Source organism: Phragmites australis, chromosome 2 (assembly GCF_958298935.1).
Source record: "Phragmites australis chromosome 2, lpPhrAust1.1, whole genome shotgun sequence".
NCBI lineage: Eukaryota > Viridiplantae > Streptophyta > Magnoliopsida > Poales > Poaceae > Phragmites > Phragmites australis.
This window is the reverse complement of record NC_084922.1, coordinates 51,320,350-51,343,230: the sequence shown is the minus strand read 5'-3', so window position 1 is coordinate 51,343,230 and position 22,881 is coordinate 51,320,350. Positions and strand designations below refer to the sequence as shown.

The window sequence follows — 22,881 nt, the reverse complement described above, 5'->3', positions numbered from 1 at the left end:
CCCAATTTTTGCTGTATCTGGGAAACGCTCCTCACAAATGGAACAGACTAGTCTTTATGTTTCTTAATGTAGAGTTTTATTTCAATCCTGACAATTCATATGGACTAAGGTTGGGCCAGAATGTGTAACATTCATATATGAGAGCCAAGGCTATCGTATTTATGCGAGGCAGGAAACTGCTTTGCGTACGTGACAGTGATACATCTGCACCCACAACTTGCTCAAGATGCCTAAGCAAACCCTAGGTAACACATTAAAGAATGATTGACATGAGTATCTCCGTGAGAAACTCGATCCTCTGCAACCTCTCCTCCAGCCCCAGCTTCGAATCCGATGCCTTGCTCGACCTGAGAAGCAATACTCACTCAGCGTCCAATGAAAAGACACATGGGAGCTACTACTGAACAATTGGTATCTGAATTACCTCTCATCATCTGGGATCGCTGCAATACCATTCTCAGTATTTGCATCAACCGAAGTAGCGTCGTCGTCGGTTTCCGTGACGCCGCAGATGAACTGGGAGAGCAGTGGGTCAGGTGCAGGATCTTGGTATGGCCTGTTGCTGCTCATCCTGTAGTGTTGCTGTTGGGGCTCTTCAAAGTAAGAGTTCACTTCATATGTGGTTCCCTTCCCAAATGCCGAGTTGTTAGCAGCTGCAGACCATGAGCTTGGTCTGGAAGGCTTCCTCCTCTGTCATGAATCATGGTGAATCAGTTCATGGGCATGGTGCCATTGGTCGTTGTGAATGTGAAGTAGTAATAGGAGCACAAGTACCTTGAGAAGATGCGCGTGTTGAACTCTGAGATGTGCTGCCATGTCTTTCCCTAGATTGTTGGCGCAGATTGGGCAAACCTGAAGGTCACCAGGAATCATTAAATTCTTTTTTGCGAAGAATCCTTTGCTATATGATGAGGAACAAAATGAACATTGGTTATTTTGTCTAGCTTGTCGGTCAGATTTTAACATTCAAATTACATAGATAAAAAGGGTGGAATCATAAGGCGAGTACTTTGTTATCATCGTTAATAGCTTCAGGACTTCTGGTTGGAAAACTTGCATATATAGGAAAGCTTACCAGAACACTTCCTTTAATTTATCTTAGAAAAATGGCCAAACAAAGATAAACTTTCCAGGTTGCACTGATATTCAAAAACTGACTCAAGAAAGGAATTCCCTGTTACGTAAAAAATAAAATACTAGATACTGAAGTGATTACCAACTGTATCATGATTGGAAGTGCATCTGTACCATGAGCAATTGATTATACTCCCAACAAACAGGCGCGCTTGGAGAGAAGGAACACAGAGAGACTTACAGCATTTTTGGTGTCAAAGCAATGCTCCTCCTGAAGGTGGTTGCAGATGAAGGGCACCTCAACCTCGATGTAACAAAAAGGGCAAGGGAAGTAATCCCAAAGCTCACCATCTTCTGCAATTGCATCAGGCTGTAAGTAAGCCAATTTTTTAACTGATAGTTTTCTGTTCTTTCAAATGATTCCTTAAAAAGAAATAAAGGACACAAATTCCAATTTGAGATCAGCTACCTTTACGTCAAGAATAAATTTTCTTATTTCTCTTACAAAAATTCTTGTTGCATCTGATGAAACAGAATATAACACACAGAAACCCCACTATGAACCTCCTCAAAGACAAGACCAAAACAATGTTCTAAACCACCACGAAGAAGTAACAGAAAAAATAAATGTAAAAAGGTTAAGAGAAATCTGTGAACAAGGATGATTGGACTGTTCATAGGAAAAAATACTAATTCAGGAATCAAAGAAGTAGTTTCTTTCTTGGGAACAAGCATGAATGGACTCCAAAAAAAAGTGAAGAGAAAAATTAAAGGAACCATTCAGAAACTAAACAACAGCTGAAGGAACAAAAATAAAAAAAGTGCCAGAAGCATGCATGGATGAGAAGACAGACCTGCAGTAGGATGGGGAGGAGGGGGCCCATGTCCATATGGTGGTTGGTGCCTGCTGCCTGCAGGGAGGAAGCCATAGTTGTAGCAAGCCTCAACCTCCATTGCTCAGCTGAACTCAACTCCACTGCTGGTCCTCTTCTCCTAGTTAACTGCCTCAACAAGAAGGAGAAGAGCAGTACGTGTAAGTGTAACTGAAGAGCACAAAGGGAGTGGAGAGAAGAGAGTTGGATCAGAGCTCCGTAGCCTCTTGTGTCTTATATATATGGCTCTCAATGCAAGGGTCCTGCCTTTTCTGGCCACATAAATAAAATAAACACATAACTTTTTTTTGTATTATTGGTGACTCGAAAGTTAAGAAAAGGAGCAAGAGGAAAGGCAGGAAGAATGCAAAAGAAGACAAGATGAGGAAAAGCAAAGAGAAATTTTCAGGGCTGCATGAGGCGCAAGGAACTGCTATTCCTACGGCAGGAGTAGCTTTTAAGATTTCATCAGGAAATAGACAGTTGATTCGTAAATGGGTAAAATATAGAGTCACCAAATAATGGTTTTGCTTTTAGCCTGACAAAAAACGTTTGTGCCGTTAACAGTCTGTGTTGCAACAAGTTAAGAACCAGCATAAATAATGTTGGCATCTTAAGAGACAAGTAGAACTTAAAGTTACAAGCAGCGTAATAACATGTCGCACATACGCTGTACCCAAAGATTATCTATTTTGGTTGATCATGCATATATTCTTGGGTTTCACATGCCATCTCGACAGGAGTTGTACTTACAATTGTCTCCCACATGACTGCACAGTTGAGTTCCCTCCTATTTCATCAAAGTCAAACCATTGCTTTGATTTGCACGGAAACTTTCCGATAAAAAATAGGCAAAATCATCGGGGCTTGCGAACACACGAGCTCTTCTGAAAGCTACCGAAGCTCGATTGATTATTTTTGTTCGTTTTTCCAAGATCAATGAATGGTGAACATGAAAAGAAAGAAACAGAGAAAATCGTATGATTCTCTGCCTCCTTTCTGCATCGGAGGAATTGAACAATAATAATAAAAGTGGTGCAGTGCAGTGCCTTGGCAGTAGTATCTTTCCAGGCAGCAATGGAATCGGAACCAGCTGAAAGCTACACACCCTGATGTCCGGTTGGTGGAAGTCATATCATCTCCTCATGAAAGTGAGTGCGACGAAAGCTACCAGTGGGCCTCGGAGGAAGAAGTTGTGGCCACTCGCTTCAACCGGAGACAGCGATGTGTGTGCACTCAAAGTGGCTCGGCTGCTTTTCTTCCTCATCGTGCTCCTGCATTGAGAGAGACTGAAAGTTGTGTGCATCGAGTTGCTGGGCACCTTCAACTTTGCCTCAAAAACGATTTGCCCAAATAGGAGTATATATCATATTTACTGGCTCACAGTTCAGCCCTCTGATTCTATCCCACAGTCATATCTGTATCCGAATGAATCTAGGTTGATTTTTCAGTGGCAAGATTGGTTTTCTGCTGTAGATATGCACATATCACAATTTTCAGATTTCAGGTAATCATATCCGCAGAATCTGACATTCATCGGACTTCTTGGTCTTTACTCAAAGATAGGACGAAAGAACTAACAAACTATCCTAGAATTGTGCTTGCACATGGAGTTAGAGTGTAATATTCTTTCCATCAAGATCCCTGCCATCTGTACATTGAACCATATTTTATCACACAACAGACCCGATGAACAAAGTGCAAAATCCACAACAAACTTAGTTTAATGAGGCATAGCTATCCAAATGCAATTCGAGTTTACTCCTTCAGAAAAGGTTCTCCAGTCAGTCATGACAAAGCTGAGAGCGTGGATGGACTCACTTGTGTTGTCGTCGACTATTATAAGCAGTGAACCAACTTAGTAGGTCATGCTATTGCTGTCCAAATAGATTCTCCCATCACACATCTGTCCAACCCCTCGACCTAACACACCATTCCCTTTTTATTAACTAAGAAAAGCTTAACAATATCTTCTTTTAACCACATACTTTTACTTACATCTCTTAGGTTGGCTACTGTAATTAGGGGTGGCTACGGAGCCAAGTTTCCCTATATCTAGCAGAGCCAAAAAAAAAAAAGTGTTCTGAATTTGATCAGATCCTTCTGTCCACTGGTCTTAGGCTTGAGCTTGTATCCCTGACAAAACTGAATGAGCTGCTTTGTCTGAGAAAAGAAAAAGAAAACTGAATGAGCCAATCTACATTCAACAGGTGTTCTGTTTTCCCATCAATCTTCAGTAGAAGTAATTTGTGCATTGCCAGAATCAACAAGTGTTGGAGCCGGATGAAATGAATCACTGCATACGCCCAGATCTTTTTGTACAGGACGGCAAAGAAAAGCTGTGAGAAAAAGTGCCTTTTTTGCCGTAGATGGCTTCAAACAGGCGATGAAGTGATCTGGAGATGAGTCAGCTCAGTTAGTTCTCTCCACTACATCGCTGTCACCTTTCTCTTAGTGTATGTCTCTTCCTCAGAATCAAAGGGTCGGTCTACACCAGGAACATCGATTATGGGTTTTGTTTAGTGGGTTATAGACCAATTAGGGCATGATGCATGGTCCAAGGAATGTTCATGTTCTTCCCTACTTTTCCTGAATAAGATCATGCATGATGGTGTTCTTTGTCTTGTGCACTAACAATCTGCCTTTTTTGACTCTCTGATTTCCTTTGTTGTCATTGGCTGGATGCTGGGTCTTACCAACTCTAACTGGACGGCCTCGCTATGCCGACTATCCATTTTCTTGCAACTGTTTCAGCGATGCGAATTTTTGTTGAGCATAGATAGTTTCTTTTCCAGAGAGTAGGTGAGGATGAATTTGGTTAGAATATATATATATATATATATATATATATATATATATATATATAAAATTATATGTCCGTTTAAAAAATTGGTATGAATAGGCTATCGCAGTACGCTGTATGTACGATAGCAATGTATCATCTATTCAACAAACGACAACTTATAGGCCCTACGGTTAAACTGGCTCGAATTAAATAAGGCTGGTGACCTAGTGGCCAACGAGCGACTTCAGCCACTCCATTTGTTGTTGCCCAACCGAGAGAGGCAGAGAGAGAGCACTTAGAGGGAGGAGAGTAGGAGAGGGGACGAGAGGGAGGAAGAAGAGGAGGCGAAGCCTTGTGGAAGAAAAAAGGTAAAAAAAATTATTTCATTTTTTTATATAAATATGGTAGTATAGCAACTAGTGGTATGTTTTAACATATGTTAGATGTTAGATCTAGGGTTTAGACGTAGGTTATAAAAAATCTAGTATTATAATTAGGATTAGACATAGTTTAACAATTAGATCTAGTCTGTAGTCATATGTTAGTAACTAGATGTAGTATTTAGACATTGGTTATGTATTAGATGTCTAATTTAGACATAGTTTAGATAGAAGTTAGTTAATAGATGTAGGATTTAGAGGTTTTAGATGTAGCGACCTAGTGACTTTTTTTTACAATGTGGAGAAAAATGTTGGATCATGTTTTTAATCAATATTGTAATATTGTAGATATTGGTTTACATATGTTGTTTTTATTAGAATAAGATGGAAGCTAACGAGAGGAGGGAGGCTACACGCAAGCACATTTAGGAGGAGTAGCAGAAGGTGAGGGAGGAGTGTAACCGCATGATGAAGGAGAGAAAGCGTGAGAGGGCACATTAGGCGTGAGACAGGACCGGAAGCGACGGGAAAGGAAAAACACCAACATTGCATCCAATAGACTATATATTACAATCATGTTGTTTATATTCCCTAATGGCACGGGACAAATTGACAACAACAAAAAAATTACGGAACATGAACGTGTATTCTGCCGCAAACAAAAGTGAATCAAAGCACATCAAGGTATATCCCGTTCATTGGGCGATACTTTACTGTCGCCCAAGTATTGGGCGAGAGGATCTCGCTCGTTCAGCGGACAAAAGCAAGATCTCACCCAGAGCGAGACGTGTTACGTCATGCCATTTTTTATTTCTGACAGGAGGGGCTCATAAGATGTCACCCATTTATGAGGTGAAACCTTGCTCTCGTTTAATGATGGGACGACGATAGTGTATTCATGCTAAATTTTGAAATAGATATGTAATTTTGTAAGTATTAAAAAAATATAAAAAAGATCAATTAGGGTGAGAGATTTCTCTGTTGCAAATGGGGCCAATTCAATTGGGAGACCCAAGCTTAGACCGAACCCAACGGGTTCCCTTCGCGATGGGAAAACGCCCGAGACGGGAACGGGTGAGCACGCCCAATCGATTCCCCTCCCGGCACGGCGTGGGACGGGAAAGGAGAGAGGTTCCCTCGCCGTCGCGCAGACGGAGAGCGGCCAACGGTCCGGCAGTTGGCGTCACGCGCTGGTGCGGAAGCCGTGGAGAGGCGAAGCGGAGGCGGCACGAGCCGGGAGGACGGAGGCGCAAGGGTCGGCGGGCCGGCGACTTGGGCGACGGGGGCAGGTCGACCGCGCGGGGACGGGAGCGACGACGTCGGCGGAGGCGGCCAGGCGGCGCAGCGTCGAATCGACAGCAGGTACGCCCACAGTAGCTTGGCCGTATATGAGTGGTAGATCCGGGGAAGGGTAGGTCCATGGATTGGGTTCCAGGTTGTTGTTGAGGTCTGGAGGGTCATCGGTCCTTGCGCGGCGGGGGAAGGAGGAAGGGGGGGGGAGGCGGCGCCTTCGGTACATGGAGCGATGGTTGGACAGGGGGGAACGGCGGCGGTGGTCGATTGCTTCGTTGTCGGACAAGGGGGTAGCTCGGACGGGGTGGGTGATGGAGGCCCTGTGCTGCGCACATTGGCGGCAATGGCGGTGGGAGGGCGGAATACTTCCGTACTGGGGCGGGGGGAACTTACGATGCCAACGGTGAAGGGGAGTCATCGGCCTCATGGGATTGTCGTGGTGAACTATGTAGATGGACGCGGCGGCACTGGCGAAGCTTGTGTCGTTGATGCAAGACCAAATCCAGGATGCGGCTGACGCGTTGAAGAAGGTAGCATCCGACAACATGAGCCCCGAGAGCACACCAGCGGCTGTCGATCTGAACATGGCGCTTTTGCAAGTCGATGCTATTGCCACCGATTTGGGTCAGCTAGTCTTCTAGGTGGAGGATGCCATGCGCCGGTGTTCTCTGTCCGTGCGTACCGAGGAGGAGGACAGGAGTAGCGTTGGGGAGGAAGGAGAGGCATGGGCTTCCTTGAACCTCGCCGGCGATGACTCGGACCAATCTGAAGGGAGCTCCGATGAGGTGCTATGCTCCAGTAGTGAAGATTGCGGTTCGGTTGAGTCCGATAGGTCCTGGCGGCTGCAATCTGGCTGCCGGTTAGGATAGATAGGTGTCTTTCGTTGTCGTGGTGTTCTGCGATGTGCGTCTGGTGCCAGTACTTTGGTTGGTAGCCCTACAAAGCTTGTTTGATGCCGGCTTAACCTGTGTGATGAACTGAACCGCTATCAGCAATATTGTCCCCACTATGTAATGTATCAGTATTGCAATAATAATGTTCTTCGCATGTTAATTTCTTCTACTGGTCCATGGATACTACATCACTTTGTTTCCGAGGACATGCCCTCTATGTTTGTGTTATGTTTCATGAAGAACAAACAATGGCCGACTGCAGGTAGCCTTTAGTGGCTATAGTGTGGTATTTTTGTAGCTTGGTCATGCAGGTCATGCAGGTGTGCAACCTTGATTAGGTACATTTGCTAGATGCATCGGTTAAAGCTGTTATATTCTGGTAATATGCCATAGGTGTTTCAGTAATGCAGGTGTGCAACAAAAATTGGCATGATTAGGTAGTAGTGTTTCAGTAATAGGCCATAGGTGTTGGAAAGGTCATGAATTGGGTACATTCTGGTGCTTCAAGTATTGATGTACTATGCTTAATGTTCAGCAATGTTCGGTTTGCTATTTTTGAGTGACAGGGCTATTACCAATGGGACTGTACTATGCTTAATGTTTAGCAATGTTTAGCAATGTTTCTGCTTGTTCATAAATAGCTGCTTGTTGCTGTATGAAGTGTGATCTATATCATAGATACTGAAACTTACCTTATTTCAAGGGGCCGAATGGATCCCTTTTACGAGAGCATCCTGCAGGACGGTTTCGACCGTATGACTTGGGGGGGTGAAGACATGGGTACCCAGGGGGGTCAACCGACGTTGCACAAGTGGAGATGTCGCAGTTCTCGCAGCCTGCTGGTCTTGGAGGGCAGTCGGAGTTAGGCCAGTTTAGTCTCGGGAGCGATGAAAAGGGCAGGAAGAAGGTCACCTCGAGGAAGAAGAAGAAGGTGGATGCGAAAACTGATAGGACAAAATGGACAGACAAGGAAGATGAGTTGTTAGTGTCGGTGTGGCTTAACGTGAGCCAAGATCCGGTTGTGGGCACGGATCAGTCAAGGGAGACATATTGGGGCCGTATCGCGAAGTACTTCAACACTTACAAAAAAGAAAGCATGATGCCGAGGACCGAGAAAGCGCTCATAAATCATATGAAGCTCATCATGGATGCCGTCACTAAATTTACGGTGCATTACGGTGCATTACACTTACAGCTGAACCCGAGTGGCACGAACGAACGTGACAAGGTAACTTTTCATTTCGGTTAAATTGTCCATGCATGTATAGGCAAACATGACTTATATTTATATGCTTCGCAGATGGCTCGAGCGTGCTCCGCATATAAAGCAATCGAGGGCAAACCATTCGCGTACACACACTGTTGGGTGTTGCTGGCCGAGCACCCAAAGTGGCATGCTCACGAAACGGCAAAGGCGCAGAAGGTCTTGGATCTTGCGGAAGCACAGTGCAGCCAAGCTGCAGGCAACGACGTCCCAAATGATGCGGCTTCCAACGCGTCGACGGACCTTCCCCGACCTATTGGCCTTGACCAAGCCAAAGCTTCCCGAGCTCGCAAGTCACCGTCTCAGTCTTCAGTTCCTACTGTGTCCGGAGGAGCATATGAAAGACAATTGCAGGACATCAGTGAAACAAAGAAAGTTATGGTGGAACTTAAGAAGGAACAGCTGGAGGTGATGCGGCTCCAAGCCACTGTCCGAATGAATGACCAAGACGAAAGAATTATGAAGGTTGATTTGGACACCGTTTCGGGACCCCTGCGCGAGTATTATAGGAAGCGCCAGGAAGACATAATGGCGCGGTGGAAGCTCCTGGAGGACCGAGAGTAGCTCCAGTAGTGAACTAGTCAAGCATTTGTTATTTCGACTGTAATATGGATGGACATGTGTGTGTGATGCTACTGTACAACGTTTGGAACATTTACCTTTGGTTTGCAATATTTGTCACATTCAAGAACTTTCGTTGAGGACTGCAATAGTGGTTCATGTATTGATTCGTAGTAGTAGCATTACAAACCAAAGTACATGCGAAACGATGACCCTATTGGGAACATAAAACCAAACTACATGCTTGAAACTAGCTTATGGAATACATAATTTCTGAATTCTACTGTGCTCCATGAATACTCCAAAGGTGCTCCACAAGGTCAGCACGCAATTGGCGGTGCACTACACGGTTGCGGATAGCTTGAGTTGTTTCGACATAATGCAGGACACCTTCGTCACCACTTCGATGGACTTGAGTTGGTTCCCCCATGAAGTCGAACACCTGCACTAGGGAAGCGGTACCACGCTCGTCCTCAATTATCATGTTGTGCATAATAACGCAGGCGGTCATGATATTGTGCAATGTAGACTGATCCCATACTCTAGCCGGTCCGCGAACAATAGCAAACCTAGCTTACAACACACCAAATGCACGTTCGACATCCTTGCGGAGAGCAGCTTGCATCGCGGAGAAATGGATGCTCTTGTTGCCTCGTGGAGCAGGAATTGCCTTCACTATGGTCGCCCATTCGGGGTATATGCCATCGCCGAGGTAGTATCCCATGTCGTACCTGTTACCATTTATGATGTACGACACAGGTGGGGCACTCCCATCGATAAGCCTAGTAAATAAGTTAGAGCGGTACAATACGTTTATATCGTTAAGACTCCCAGGCATGCCAAAAAAAGCATGCCAAATCCATAAGTCATACGACGCAACAACCTCCAAAACTATAGAAGGCTTGCGAGTATGGCCTGTGTACGCGCCATGCCACGCTTTTGGACAGTTCTTCCATACCCAATGCATGCAATCGATGCTCCCGAGCATCCCGGGAAACCCACGGCGATCGCCTTCTGCCAGGAGACGGGCGGTGTCAGTTTCATTGGGAGCCCGGAGATATTCTTCTCCGAACACCTCCACAATAGCTTGCACATATTTCCGTAATGCCATCATCGCCGTGCTCGCCCCTATCCGCACGTACTCGTCAACTGCATCGGAACTGACTCCGTATGCTAGTTGCCGTATGGCCGCTGTCATTTTTTGCAAGGGGCTAAGCCCGAGCTTCCCCGTTGCATCCCTTCTCTGGCTGAACCAGGTGTCATGCTCCTCCACAGCGGCCGCAATACGCAAGAACAACCGCCGCGACATACGAAACCTGGGTGCGTGAACATACATGACTCAGTGTGCACAAGGAAGGTTACGGCTTCCATTACAAAATCGAACTTACCTCCGACGAAACAGGATATCGCCGTACACAGGGTTGTCGGCGAAATAGTCGTTGTACAGCCTAGCAGCACCTTCGCGGTGTTGCCGGTCTATAACCGCATGGCCGGGCATCGACCCACGCTGCCTGCTACGACGCGCAGCTCCTGCTTCTTCCTCCTCGATGGCAATCAGCACAAGCAGCTCGTCCTCTTCGTCACTCGAATCTGAGGAGAACATCATCATTTCCTCCGAATCTGAGGAGTTCATCTTGTATTTGGAAAACGAGGAACTAGTGTGAGTCCGCTATGAGCATGCCGGCCCTTTTGTAGTGGTACAAATCTTCCCTGCGAAGCCACACTTCAGTAGCTTCCATTGCAAGCCGCTTGAAAAGTCCAACGTTTCCTTCCACCACAAGCTGTCTACCCAATCAACACTCTAATCCCGTACTGCATACGCCATATAAACGCATTCATCGTAAATATACGGATTCGGTACCAAATATATTAAAATATTAAAAGTCTGTTGGAGTGCAGAATCCTGAAGAGAATGAATTTGGGAAGAGAATCCTACTGCGAAGGGATTTTAGAGTGGGAAGGGAAGGAAACCGTTGGGGTTGGTCTTACCTCCCACCCAGGCCATAGACGCGAGAGAAGGAACCAATGGCAGCGCCTCCCTCCCTCCGCCGCCTCCTCTCCCTCCGCCGCCACCGCCTCTTCTCCACCACCAACAGTACCACACCCGCCGCCGCTCACTCGCCGCCGCCCGTGCCCGTGCCCAACACCCCGACCCCAGAATCCGTGCTCTATAATATCAGCAGCCTCTCCAAGGACCCCTCCCTCGCGCTCGCCATTTTCCGCCGTTCCGCCGCAGCCGGCCACCCCGTCGGCTGCGCCGCATACAACCTCATGCTCCGCACCCTCGCCTCCGACCCCGCCTCCGCCCAGTCCCACTTCTGGCCCTTCCTCCGCGACATGCAGGACGCCGGCCACTCCGTCGACCAGGGTACCTACCTCGCCGCCCTCGCTTCTTTCAAGAAGGCGAGCCTCACCGCCGACTACGCCTCCCTCACCGCGCACTACACCAAGGCCCAGAATGAGGCCAAGGGCGGTAACCCCATCTCCACCGCCGCCGAGGCCGTCCGCTGTCTCGACGGCTCCGAGAGTAGCGCGGAGCTTGATAGCAAACTGGAGGGCATCGATCTGCCGCTCACGGAGACCGCCGTGGCCAGGGTGCTACGGGAGTTGAGGGACTATCCGATCAAGGCTCTCTCCTTCTTCCGGTGGGCTGGGCGTCACAAGGGGTACAAGCACGGGTCAGTGGCGTACAATGCCATGGCGAGGGTGCTCGGCCGGGAGGAGTCGGTCCGGGAGTTCTGGGAGCTGATCGAGGAAATGAAGGCCGGCGAGATGCACGTGGATATCGACACTTATGTGAAGCTGTCCAGGAACTTCCAGAAGCGGCACATGCTCAGGGAGGCTGTGGAGCTCTATGAGCTCATGATGGATGGTCCTTTCAAGCCGTCACAGAAGGATGGGCCGGTGATCATCAGACGCATCTCGCTGGGGCCATCACCAGACCTTGAGCTTGTCAATCGGGTTGTGAGGAAGTTTGAGGCCGTGTGGGAATTCAAGACGAAGGAGTTGTTCGATGGGATCCATAGGGCACTGACGAGTAATGGGAGGTTTGATGAGGCTGCAGAGATTGTGCAAAGGATGAAAGCTGAAGGCCACCGGCCAGACAATATTACATATAGCCAATTGGTGTTTGGGCTTTGCAAGGCCAACAAGTTGGATGATGCTCGCAAAGTGTTCGATGAAATGGAGGCTGAAGGGTGTGTCCCAGATTTAAAGACTTGGACCATGTTTATCCAAGGGCACTGTGAGGCTGGGGATGTGGAAAAAGCTCTGCAGTACTTGACAGAGATGATTGAGAAGAACTTGGACGCAGATGCCAATTTGCTGGATGTGATAGTGAAAGGTCTGTGTAGCCATGACAAGGTTGATGCTGCTTACACTTTGTTTGTTGAGATGGTGGACAAGGCTCATTTGGGAGCTTGGCAAGGCACTTACAAACATGTAATCGGTGAGTTGCTGAGGGTAAAGAAACTTGAGGAGGCACTGCGCCTTCTGAGATCAATGAAAGCCCGCAAGTTCCCACCTTTTGCAGACCCATTCCCTCCTCACATCGCCAAGTACGGGACGTTTGAAGATGCAAGGGAGTTTCTCAAGGCCTTGACAGTGAATAACTATCCGTCGCCTACAGCCTACCTGTATGTTTTCAAGTCATTCTTTGCAGAGGGGAGATATTCTGAAGCTCAAGATTTACTGTACAAATGCCCAATCCATATCCGCAAGCATCACGATATAACCAAGCTGTTTGAATCAATAAAAGTTGAGAGTGCTTCTTGACTGGAACGCAAGCAAGCAATGGCTGGTGATATTATGGTGAACCCTTAGCTTTGCATACTAGCTAGCTGTTGTTCAGTAGCCTTGGTATTGCATACAATAAATGATATTTATAGTTTGATGTGATGATAATAGTTAGATGATGTTTCTTTATTTTAAGTGTTGCTAGTACCATTGCAACTCTGCAGATGGCTTTTCCCATAAATTAGCCAAATGAACCAAAGCACTTGTATTCACATTTTGAGCACTAAGTTGTTATGCTGTGTAAACTCTGGACCATTCTCTTTTTCCGAAGCTCTGTTAAGCAAATGCTTCCGCTAATGAGATTATAGGATTGTAGCTACCAGCAGTGTTGCTTGTGTACCTTGAGAAAAAAATGTTTGCTGCGCAGGTAGCTTTTTTCCTTTTTAGTGGCTAGTATATCTACACGGAACTCTATTATCTATGCTATATCTTGAACTGACAATTTTACTCAAAAAAACATACTGTGGAGTTATAGATCCACATGTCCAGAGCCTAGGGAGGTGCTATATGACCCCAATGATGATTGGATTTAGTTGGGGATTCATGACTCTTCCCGGGAAAAATAAGAACTTGAAGTTCCTATAGCGTGTTATACACTGATATGTTGCAATAACACCCTGTTGATTTAGTTTGGGGAAGACGCCTAGTTGATTTAACATCTTTAAGTTTACATTATCAGGATTAGTTTAGGAATGATGTTCCGTTATGCTATTTCATAATTTATTCCCGTCTTAAATGATCGTTAAAATGACTAATAAGTAGAAGAATATGTCAAAGAATATGTATTGCTTTACATGTTAGTATGCTAAGTAGAAATAAGTGAATCTACAGAATTATAATACCACCAGTATCATATATAAAAGTACTCCATGCATTCGTCTTGTAAATAATAGCGCCACATATTTACATTACTTCTTGTTCATATTGCAACAGCGCCATGGTAACATGACTCGGCAAATATCCAAAGCTCCAAGCGGCATCTCTTATTCAAAGTAGGACCTATAGAGACAAAGCATAAGTAGATAATGCTGGCTTCTTGAACCATGTCACTTTTAAGAAGAAGCTGGATACATGGTTGTGCTCTTCTGGAGTGCCCAAGCCCTGTGCTTGAGCTTGATGAACTCTGAAGCTACTGTATCCACATCCTTATTTTTGTCATCCTTCATCCTGCGGCCACCCCCAAACTTCTCATTTGTTCCTGGTGCTGCTGCTTCCTTCATAGCATTGGCTTGGGTATCCTGAAATTTCACTGTGTGAGACATTGGTCTTTGGCTCCTTGCTACCTGGTATTGAGGTAATGCAAGAAGGGTGTGAATTGCTTAATTGGTTGCCAGCTACCATCGTTTTCCTGTCCTCTTTTATAGGCCCAAGGATTTATACTTTGAAAGGATAAGCCAGCATCCTATTCTCTTCTTTTGACAAATTTGAGCGAATCTATCGTGTTTTCCTTGTTCTCTTTCTTCATTCAAACTTGTTAGGCATCACAGGACTTCACTGTAATCTCTTTAGCTGTTCATCTGCTTTGGCTAGCTATGGTTTGACTTAGGTTTGATTCTAAGGTAAGCTCTTAAGGTAGTTTAGGATTTTTAGAACTACATTCGTATGCTGCCTTGCTGACATAACCAGTTATAGATTAGAGTTTTTTGTTAAATGCGAATAGTAAGAAAAGCATGCTATATGCTTTTTATTTCTTTTTCCATGTGAATATGTGATTGAATGTTCCAGTTAATAATACTTCATCCTTAACCACTGGAAGTTTGATTTGTGTTACTAGATCAAACATTCAAGACCACAACACGGTCTTTTTCCTGGAAAAAAAACTTAGAAAGCTTTGTTTCTTAGGCATGCGTGTGCATTTAAAACCTTATAATTCATATATTGCTAGCTTGTTTTTTGAATCTGAACAGTATATCCATCATGTAGATGCTGCAAGCGCTACACTATTGATGCACCATATTTCTCCATGAAAAGTTATTCCCATTCATTTGCATACGAATCTCTTTATATGCTCTCTCTTTTGGAGCGAATAATCGGATGCTTTTCGGGTGTTAATCATCTTTTGACGTGCAGAATAACATCTTTGGACAGCAAAGGAACCTAACCGCTGCTTTTCGTGTATTTGCAGAGTTGCTCACCTAGACGGATTTCCAGCACGATCGAAGAAGCATGTGAAAGATAATGCCTAATAGAAACTTCAAGACTCGCTGGATAGATTGTATCAGTGAAGTCCAGCCCTCCAGGTTTGACGGAGTTTGGCATGATGTAGATTGGTAACAGGAAGCGGTGATATACTCCAGTGGTTTCTCTTTTGAAGATGCTGCTTCCCTCGTGCACTAACAATATCTGCAGAGTATTTATCGCGTGGGCATCTTAGTGTAGCTTTATTCTGACCGAAGCTGCTGGAAGCCAGATTTCAATAAACAAGGGTATTTACTTGTCATGTCGGGCTTGATGCCTAAATTGCCAAAGTTAGACGGTTCGACAAGCGTTTGTACTCTGGGTTAAAATCTTTTGCTGGTAGTGTTATCAGCGTGTCAGAAATTTCAATCATACATTAGGAAAAAAGGTTCAGCACAGAGAACATTGTTTTGTTTGGCACTATCAAAGTTGAGTCTTTAACTGCAAGTTCTCGGAGAGCAGACTCTGAGAGAACTCGTGTTTTTTGTATTTTGCTCATCGTTTTTTTTTTTGGGTCTCTTTTTGGGAGGCTATATTCTTTGATTGGAGCCTTGGCAGGATTCTACTTCCATTGGCATGTTTTTCTGGTTGTCTCAGAGAAGTCTGAGTAATGCTTTCGTCTTACATTTCCAGAGATTTCAGCTGTTTACTATAGTATGTTGCTCGAAACATATATCTGATGTCGGACTTGCACAACTCGCTGTTCTCTCTCTTGATATGTAATCAACAAATGCATTAGGTCTGACAGTCAGTTAACCCCCTTTTCATTCTGAGGAAAAAGAAACAGAAGATTAAAAAAACTGAATACAAGGATTTTAAAGAAATCGAATTGGAAGCGTTTAAAAAAATTGAAAACAAGAAATCGAGCTGGAAACGAACAACATCCGCCGGCGTGCTTCCAAGCAGAGCAGCAACGTCACCGCTTCATCCTACAGTTATCATCTGCTCGCTGTTGGATAAGGGGAGGGGTTGATTGCTCGCTATCATGGCCGTCGCGGCAGCCATGGCGGCGGCCTTCCCCTCCGGCTACGCACTGTCGTGTCACGTCGCTGGAGAGGGGTCACCTCCGCTCCCCACTACCACCTTCAACCGTAGCCCCAGTAGCCATCTCGCCCCGTTCACTCCGCGCTTCCGCTTCCGCCTCCGCCACCATCGCGCCGTCGCCGTCGCTGCCGCCACCCTCCGCGAGGTCTGCGGGGGCCGCGTCCCGGACCACGTCCTCCAGAGGTAAACCCCAACGACACAAGCGTTGCTTTGAATTGGTTTCTTGCTCATCTCAGTGGAAGCAGCAATCTGTAATTAGCTCATTGGCGTCGTGTGCCGAATCTCGGCTTGCAGGGCAGAGGAGGTTGGATATGTCGTGCCTACCGAGGTGCAGGAGCAATCCCTTCCCGTTCTTCTGTCCGGCCAGGATTGCATTCTCCATGCGCAGGTGGTCCTCTCCTCAATCTTGTGTTACTGATTTGTTTCCAAGAGCTCGTGTTGTGAGATGCTGCTGTCATCTCAGTTTACAATTGAGAATTGATTGTAGACAGGCTCCGGGAAGACGCTGGCCTATCTCTTGTCTGTGTTCTCCGCCATCGACTTCGGTAGGTCCTCCGTGCAAGCGCTGGTTGTTGTCCCGACTAGGGAGCTCGGCATACAGGTGATAGCTGCCTCTGGCCATGGAATTTGCTTGCTGCGTCCCTTGTCCAGTGCATTCTGTCTGACTGGGTTGCTTCTGTAATTTTGCTGCTCGAAGGTTACCAAGGTTGCTAGAATGCTCGCAGCGAAGGCCTGCACCGTCATGGCTTTGCTTGATGGTGGAATGCTGAGGAGGCAAAAGAGCTGGGTGAAGGTAATACTCTCCATCTTTTGCTGTATTTGTGTCTTTTGTGGATGCTTAATTAGTTAGAAGAACATTTTGGTACAAAATGGCCATTAAATGGTTAGGTTCAGATCTCCTTCCAGTATTTCAGGGCCCTTTCCTTTTGTTTTGTGATTACATTTCACTGGCAATTATGGTATCGAAGCCCTTATGATATAGCATGGGAATTGGCTTGTCCCCGACACGTTGAGAGTAGTGTTTTTTAAACTTTCCACTTCTCTGTTGTGCTGTGTCCCTGGCTCCCTGCTAACGATATTGGTATATTTCCAGGCAGAGCCCCCTGCAATAATTGTAGCTACTGTTGCAAGCTTGTGTCAGATGGTTGAAAAGCGTGCTTTCAGCCTTCAATCTATGAGAGTGTTAGTTATTGATGAGGTGAGACAATTGTTGTATTCATCAGTCGTAGAATTAGTTGCGGTGTTTTCTTGGTCAGTTGATGCAGTGTCTATATATTTGTCAAATGGTCATGCTATGTCATTTTGCTGAACTTTTTGAGGAGATTAACCGATGTACAATCTTTGTCATTTTGATAGGTTGATTTTATTTTTGGATCATCGAAGCAAGTAAGCTCTCTTCGTAAGATATTAACTTCTTACTCAGCAGCTTCCAGTCGCCAGACCATATTCGCTAGCGCATCCATTCCTCAGCACAACCGCTTCATGCATGACTGCATACAACATAAGTGGACCAAGGTTGTACTAACTTCTATAAAAAAATGATCTACTGTTGGACATTTTCATCTACATGTCTTGAATGTACATTCTCATTATTATCTGAACTGCTGGAACTTTTGGACTTCAAGGCTAGTGTTTCTTCACATATTCTGTCGTACCTTGGTGCAGGGTGATGTGGTTCACGTTCATGTAAATCCTGTACAGCCCATGCCTTCGCATCTACGTCACAAATACCTGGTGAGCCTATCAAATTCTTTTTCTAATGACCTTGCATCTTAGATTTTCTCACTTGTATTCTGCTCGATACCTTTCAATTTTCTGCCCCATTTCCTCCCACAATCCATAGGCACTTATCCACAGGCATGCCCACTACAAGCTCATCAATCGTTGTGAATACATCAAATTTTGTCCTCGCCACATCTTTGAATCTTCAATTAACCCCGTGGATATAGAAGTAGCCTCTCCCCAGCTAGGAATTTTACATGTTTCTTTTCCACAACCACAATTAGTTCCTACTGGCCAGCTTGGTGCACCATGCACAACCAACCTCCTTGCTCTTGAGATTTCTTTTCGACCTCAATCTGATTCATGGTGATTATAACAACACAATCAATGTGCAGATCTGCAGTAAGAAGGAAGGGCTGCATGTTTTACTATCCTTGCTTGAGAGGGATGCACCAAAGTCGGGAATAATATTTGTTGCTGAACAGGTACTGGTGTACATGAAATTGTTTTTATGCCATGCCTCGTTGATTATAATGTTGCTCTGGGATCATGGGAAATTGTGTCATCCATTTTCTGGGTTGCTTACTCAGTAGAGGGGCCAACTGGCCAAGCGAGTGCTCGAGCATTTCCCAGTCTGTACCTAGTGGTATGGAATGATAATTATGTTATAGAATGATGCGTGCTGCAGTATGTGCTATAGTACTATGCACAAGTAGGCAACTTGAACTCTTGAACACATATGTGATGACTTGAGAGCCATTCAAGTTTCTTCACTTACCAATGACTGGCAACAATTCAATTAAAATGACTTCTGCGAAAACAAGATCCCAGCCATCATTTAAACTTTAAACCCCAAACTGGTTCCAGTAATGACATATTGGCATTGTTTGGTGCAGGATCCACCAAATTCAGTATGATTATCCGCAATTTCATCATGCTCTCTGTTTCCATTATTGTTGTTCTATGATCAATGCCCAGTTCATAAGCATAGCATCCTATTATACCTTTATATTTCTTGAAAATTTGTCTGCGTGCCATCTATGTTGCTCCAATTTTTCAAAACTTGGTATTCTTTGAAGGTTTTGAGTAACAAGTCTGGATTGTTAAAAAATATCTGTCACTCAACAAGTCCTGAGCACTTGTCTTGATGATGAATAAATCTTACTCAACCCGAGTTATGTATCAACATCACATTTGCATTCTGTTTCTTAACTTTGCAACCTATTCTTTTAGACTGAGAGATCAAAGAAGGCTGGCAATCCTCCTTCAACCACCATTGTTGTTGAGTTCCTGAGAAGTACATACAAGGGAAGCCTAGAGGTGCTTCTGTTGGAAGAAGATATGAATTTTAATGCTCGAGCTGCCTCATTCTCTGTTAGTGCCTCTGAGCTCCTTGTCTGAAGTACTCTGGCATCTTCATTTTGCTAATTGAAGAACCTTCACGTTTGACTATGGTATTTCTACATTTACATGTACTCTTCCTCTGCAGGAAGTTAAGGGAAGAGGTTTCCTGCTAGTATCAACGGACATAGCAAGCAGAGGGTTTGACCTTCCTCAAACCAGCCACATATACAATTTTGACCTTCCTAAGACGGCGACCGACTATCTGCATCGTGCTGGAAGAACTGGGAGAGAACCATTCTCCAAGTTGGAATGCGGTGTGACAACCGTCATAACAGAGGATGAGCAATTCGTGTTACAGAGATTTCAGAATGAGCTCAAGTTCCACTGTGAAGAGCTGCCCCTCGAGTCCATGTTCACTTCTGACTTGTGATGTAAATACTAGTTTTTCTCCTTGTTTTACTGTTCCATATCCAGCTTTCTGAATATTCTGACGAAACGATCTTGAACTGTAACAAAGTTGGTTCTGACTTTGTGGCTAACATCTTGAAAAACAACTTGATCCAAATACAACCTTCTAATTTAGTTCATTGGATTGAAGATTATTAAAAATAGCTGATATTATCTATTGGTTACCTAAACCAAAACTGAAGCATCCCTGTCGAATTCCACACTTCGTCTGGTCATTTATGCAAAATTCTCAACAGAAAAGAGTGAAACCATCCATAAACAGTATGGATGACAAGTTCACAGCCATGATACTTTAGTCTGGTACCACGGTCGATTGTTCAGATTCACACGAACTTTTGGAGAGGACAAATTCGCATGAACCAAGAAAACATGGTAAAGTTTGGGCGGCGCCGGGTCTAGCATGAACTGAGTAAAACTGGACGGGGAGGGACGCGGAGGAGGCTGGCAAGTTATGCTTGAGGCTGCAGCAATTTGGAATCGCAGGCCACGATCTTCACCTTGCTGAGTGTTTCTGAAATCTCCTCACTCTTGAATGTTGCGTCAGTTAGGATGAAAGTCCAGACGTTGTCGCAGAACCTGTAGGTGTGCAGATGGCCCTGTAAAGCGACAAGGAAAGCCATTACAGATCTCGTCTGGTAAGGTTTCAAATGCCAATAACAAAAGAGATGAAAAGAGCTACACCGGGATGCTACCAGTCTGAACTAGAGATTTAAAAGACACTTTGAGAACTTCCACACCTGATTTTCACAGATTTTTTAACTTTTAAGCCTTTCACTAGATATGCCCCAACTTACAGATTGCAGGGTGTCAAATTATCAAACGTCAGCAGGAAGCATGTACACTGAACTCACGGCAGGCAAGCATAGTAAATGTGCAAGGCATACAACCTCTAACCGAAATACTGTGCATAAGGGCATGAGGTCGGAACAGAAGTGCTAGTCCTTGCAGGGTAATATTCTCAAGTTGAGTGAAATAACAGCAAGAGTTCATTATGTGAAGCTACTGGCATGTACAATATCACCTTCAACAAAGAAGGATACAAAAAGGCCTTTTTGCTTCCAAGTTCTTTCATGATTTGAACACAGAGAAGGAATACCAGAGCTCATATCAATAACAACTATGTTTATAGTTGAAAGATCTCTTTAAGTTTGCAATGGCAGCCGGCATTTCTAAGAGGGTGCCTTTTAACAAATTGGAAGGGAAAACTGAACAGGAAGCTACCTGGAATTTTCATGTACACATAGCACTTTGAAAAGAAAAAACATGTGCGAAATTACCATATGTTAAAGTAGGGAAGCAAAATTCAATCTTGCAGTTATTTTCGAGTCCAGTTATTAGTCCGCAGAAGGTTCAACCAAATCCCAAATATTGATATTAACCAAGTTGAGGTTGTTTTCACACACAAAAAAAAGGAACCTGCTCATACAAGAACAGTGCACTGTAGTGGCTTAGAAAAATGACATGCCACACTAACTTGATTCGCAGACTGCACTACACGTACTTTTTTTATGACATAATAGAGGCAGTGTGCACAGATGGACAAAACATAAATTTCAATGTTAGGAGTTCGTTATGATGATAATGGTGATATTAAGTCTATTAAAGCATCCTTGAACATTCTGTGAGCATAGCAGTTGACAACTAGCTTATGGTATAACATAGTAACATTCCTGTGATACGCATCTAGCAAACATGAGCGGTTGAAGCAGAGAATGACTAAATACATGCTAAATTCAACAGCTAGCACAGATGTCACTAATGCAAGGGCAAATAAGAGCAACAGTTCAACACATAACAGAGCAATGTGTTGAGGTTGCATGTCATGCTGTGCATAAAACGATAAAAGTAAACCATTAACTTAAGTGCTTCCTCATTTTGTATAGCATTGCATAATTAAACACAATCCACATATGGAGAGAGAACAGTATTTGGGACCCATCTTTTTCCTATACCAGATTTGAACAACAGATGAATCGAATAAATTTGCAGTGCATAACTAAATTGTGTGCAAAACTAAGTACAAGTTGAGACACATAGTAGTGCATACAACCATTAAACAGAAAATTCAGTTGTCTACTTTGATCTTATATGTGTGTTATAACATCATCAAGTAAAAGATGTTCGTTTGGCAAAAACATTGTTGAAATGGCTAATAATTAACAATATTGTATCATTAGATTCATTACAGCTACATTGGCACGTAACGAAAAGGAATCTCAACATCCTCTCCAAAAGTACACGGCACCGATAAAATCTTAGCAGTAGCAGCAAAATACACAGCACCCAAAGGGGGAAAGGCAGTGACATCAATCAATAGAAAGGGCAAACCTTGATGTTAACCTTGCTCTTCACGTGAGCCTCCAGTGCCTCAGTCATCGACTAAAACAAGAAGAGAAGGATCAGAGCAAGCAGCAAATCACAAGGATCCATAGCGATGAAGACTCCTATTGCCAAACCTTGTCGAACTGCACAAGGACTTGAATGGCGAGCTCAGGGCTCACCGCCCCGCTGGTGACCAGGTCGTCCAGCGTCTCAGTGAGGCAAGTGCCGATGGTGGACCTCCGGTACAGCTCGAAGGTGGCCATCCCCTGCAACGGCGTCAGAATTCAGAAGACCACGAAGAAATGTTTCAGACTATGACATCAATGCTCACGGAGAATTGTAATCAGGATCATTAGGGCACAACCAAGATGAGACCTCCGGTGCGCATTGCGCATGTACAAAATAGTACGTACGTATTACTGCTCATTTTGGCTACAAATTAAACGATCAAATTTTCCCCGGCGCAGCTAAACCTCGCAATCACCATTCGTATGACGGCGAAAACAAACCCTAACTAAAAGTCCGCGGCGGTCAGCAGCGTCGTGGCCAAAAAGACAGGAATCGAACCGTAAGAGCCTCTTACCCCTTCTGGATCGGGTCAGGACGGATCGCGGACGAAGGAACGGGCGGGCCCCTTGGGATCTGAAACCTGGATGCCGAGCACGGAGACTTGTGGAAGGAGGGAGGGAAGGGATCCTCCTGATGAGGAGGAGGGGGAGGAGGAATTCGAAATCTGGTTGCTTATATATATACGGATGGAGAAGGGATAGGGGAGAATATGAATTGGGGATGCTTCCTCCCTTATATATCCACCCACCCGGGAGCAGATGCAGAGGGAGACACAATTGGGGCTTCGCTACTCTACGTCGGTGCGAATTCCCGATTC

At 44.8% G+C, this 22,881-nt stretch overlaps 6 protein-coding genes across 9 annotated transcripts; 3 read left to right on the top strand and 3 right to left on the bottom strand.

The window, feature by feature from the left end:
- Positions 1–127: 127 nt before the first annotated feature.
- Positions 128–2,167, bottom strand: LOC133909689 (protein DEHYDRATION-INDUCED 19 homolog 5-like). 2 transcript variants are annotated; one of them, XM_062352228.1, is made up of 5 exons: positions 1,929–2,167; positions 1,316–1,425; positions 775–852; positions 425–690; positions 128–347 (listed from the first exon to the last, which is right to left on the bottom strand). In XM_062352228.1, the coding sequence occupies exons 1-5, from the start codon at positions 2,026–2,028 to the stop codon at positions 254–256; spliced, it is 648 nt and encodes a 215-aa protein (XP_062208212.1). In that variant the 5' UTR covers positions 2,029–2,167; the 3' UTR covers positions 128–253. The 2 variants fall into 2 exon arrangements, with proteins under 2 accessions (XP_062208212.1, XP_062208211.1); XM_062352227.1 differs by having other exon boundaries at positions 1,316–1,428; positions 1,929–2,165.
- Positions 2,168–8,114: 5,947 nt separating this feature from the next.
- Positions 8,115–9,125, top strand: LOC133908346 (glutathione S-transferase T3-like). Its single transcript, XM_062350331.1, has 2 exons — positions 8,115–8,525; positions 8,598–9,125. The coding sequence occupies exons 1-2, from the start codon at positions 8,115–8,117 to the stop codon at positions 9,123–9,125; spliced, it is 939 nt and encodes a 312-aa protein (XP_062206315.1).
- Positions 9,126–9,696: 571 nt separating this feature from the next.
- LOC133908345 (uncharacterized) lies at positions 9,697–10,926 on the bottom strand. The gene is made up of 2 exons (XM_062350330.1): positions 10,511–10,926; positions 9,697–10,438 (listed from the first exon to the last, which is right to left on the bottom strand). Exons 1-2 carry the CDS (start codon positions 10,753–10,755, stop codon positions 9,697–9,699), a joined length of 987 nt encoding a protein of 328 aa, XP_062206314.1. The 5' UTR covers positions 10,756–10,926.
- A 152-nt stretch (positions 10,927–11,078) lies between these two features.
- LOC133909685 (pentatricopeptide repeat-containing protein At3g48250, chloroplastic-like) lies at positions 11,079–15,580 on the top strand. 2 transcript variants are annotated; one of them, XM_062352221.1, is made up of 2 exons: positions 11,079–12,921; positions 15,043–15,580. In XM_062352221.1, exon 1 carries the CDS (start codon positions 11,148–11,150, stop codon positions 12,894–12,896), a length of 1,749 nt encoding a protein of 582 aa, XP_062208205.1. In that variant the 5' UTR covers positions 11,079–11,147; the 3' UTR covers positions 12,897–12,921; positions 15,043–15,580. The 2 variants fall into 2 exon arrangements, with proteins under 2 accessions (XP_062208205.1, XP_062208204.1); XM_062352220.1 differs by having other exon boundaries at positions 11,079–12,932.
- Positions 15,581–15,950: 370 nt separating this feature from the next.
- On the top strand, positions 15,951–19,744 carry LOC133909686 (DEAD-box ATP-dependent RNA helicase 58, chloroplastic). Of its 2 annotated transcripts, none has more exons than XM_062352223.1 (10): positions 15,951–16,322; positions 16,434–16,527; positions 16,627–16,740; positions 16,837–16,932; positions 17,233–17,337; positions 17,496–17,525; positions 17,805–17,873; positions 18,257–18,346; positions 19,095–19,235; positions 19,351–19,744. In XM_062352223.1, the coding sequence occupies exons 1-10, from the start codon at positions 16,081–16,083 to the stop codon at positions 19,633–19,635; spliced, it is 1,266 nt and encodes a 421-aa protein (XP_062208207.1). In that variant the 5' UTR covers positions 15,951–16,080; the 3' UTR covers positions 19,636–19,744. The 2 variants fall into 2 exon arrangements, with proteins under 2 accessions (XP_062208207.1, XP_062208206.1); XM_062352222.1 differs by having other exon boundaries at positions 15,956–16,322; positions 17,496–17,654.
- A 155-nt stretch (positions 19,745–19,899) lies between these two features.
- Positions 19,900–22,813, bottom strand: LOC133909687 (transcription initiation factor IIA subunit 2-like). The gene is made up of 4 exons (XM_062352225.1): positions 22,579–22,813; positions 22,130–22,261; positions 22,002–22,052; positions 19,900–20,269 (listed from the first exon to the last, which is right to left on the bottom strand). Exons 2-4 carry the CDS (start codon positions 22,256–22,258, stop codon positions 20,123–20,125), a joined length of 327 nt encoding a protein of 108 aa, XP_062208209.1. The 5' UTR covers positions 22,259–22,261; positions 22,579–22,813; the 3' UTR covers positions 19,900–20,122.
- Between the last annotated feature and the right edge of the window lie 68 nt (positions 22,814–22,881).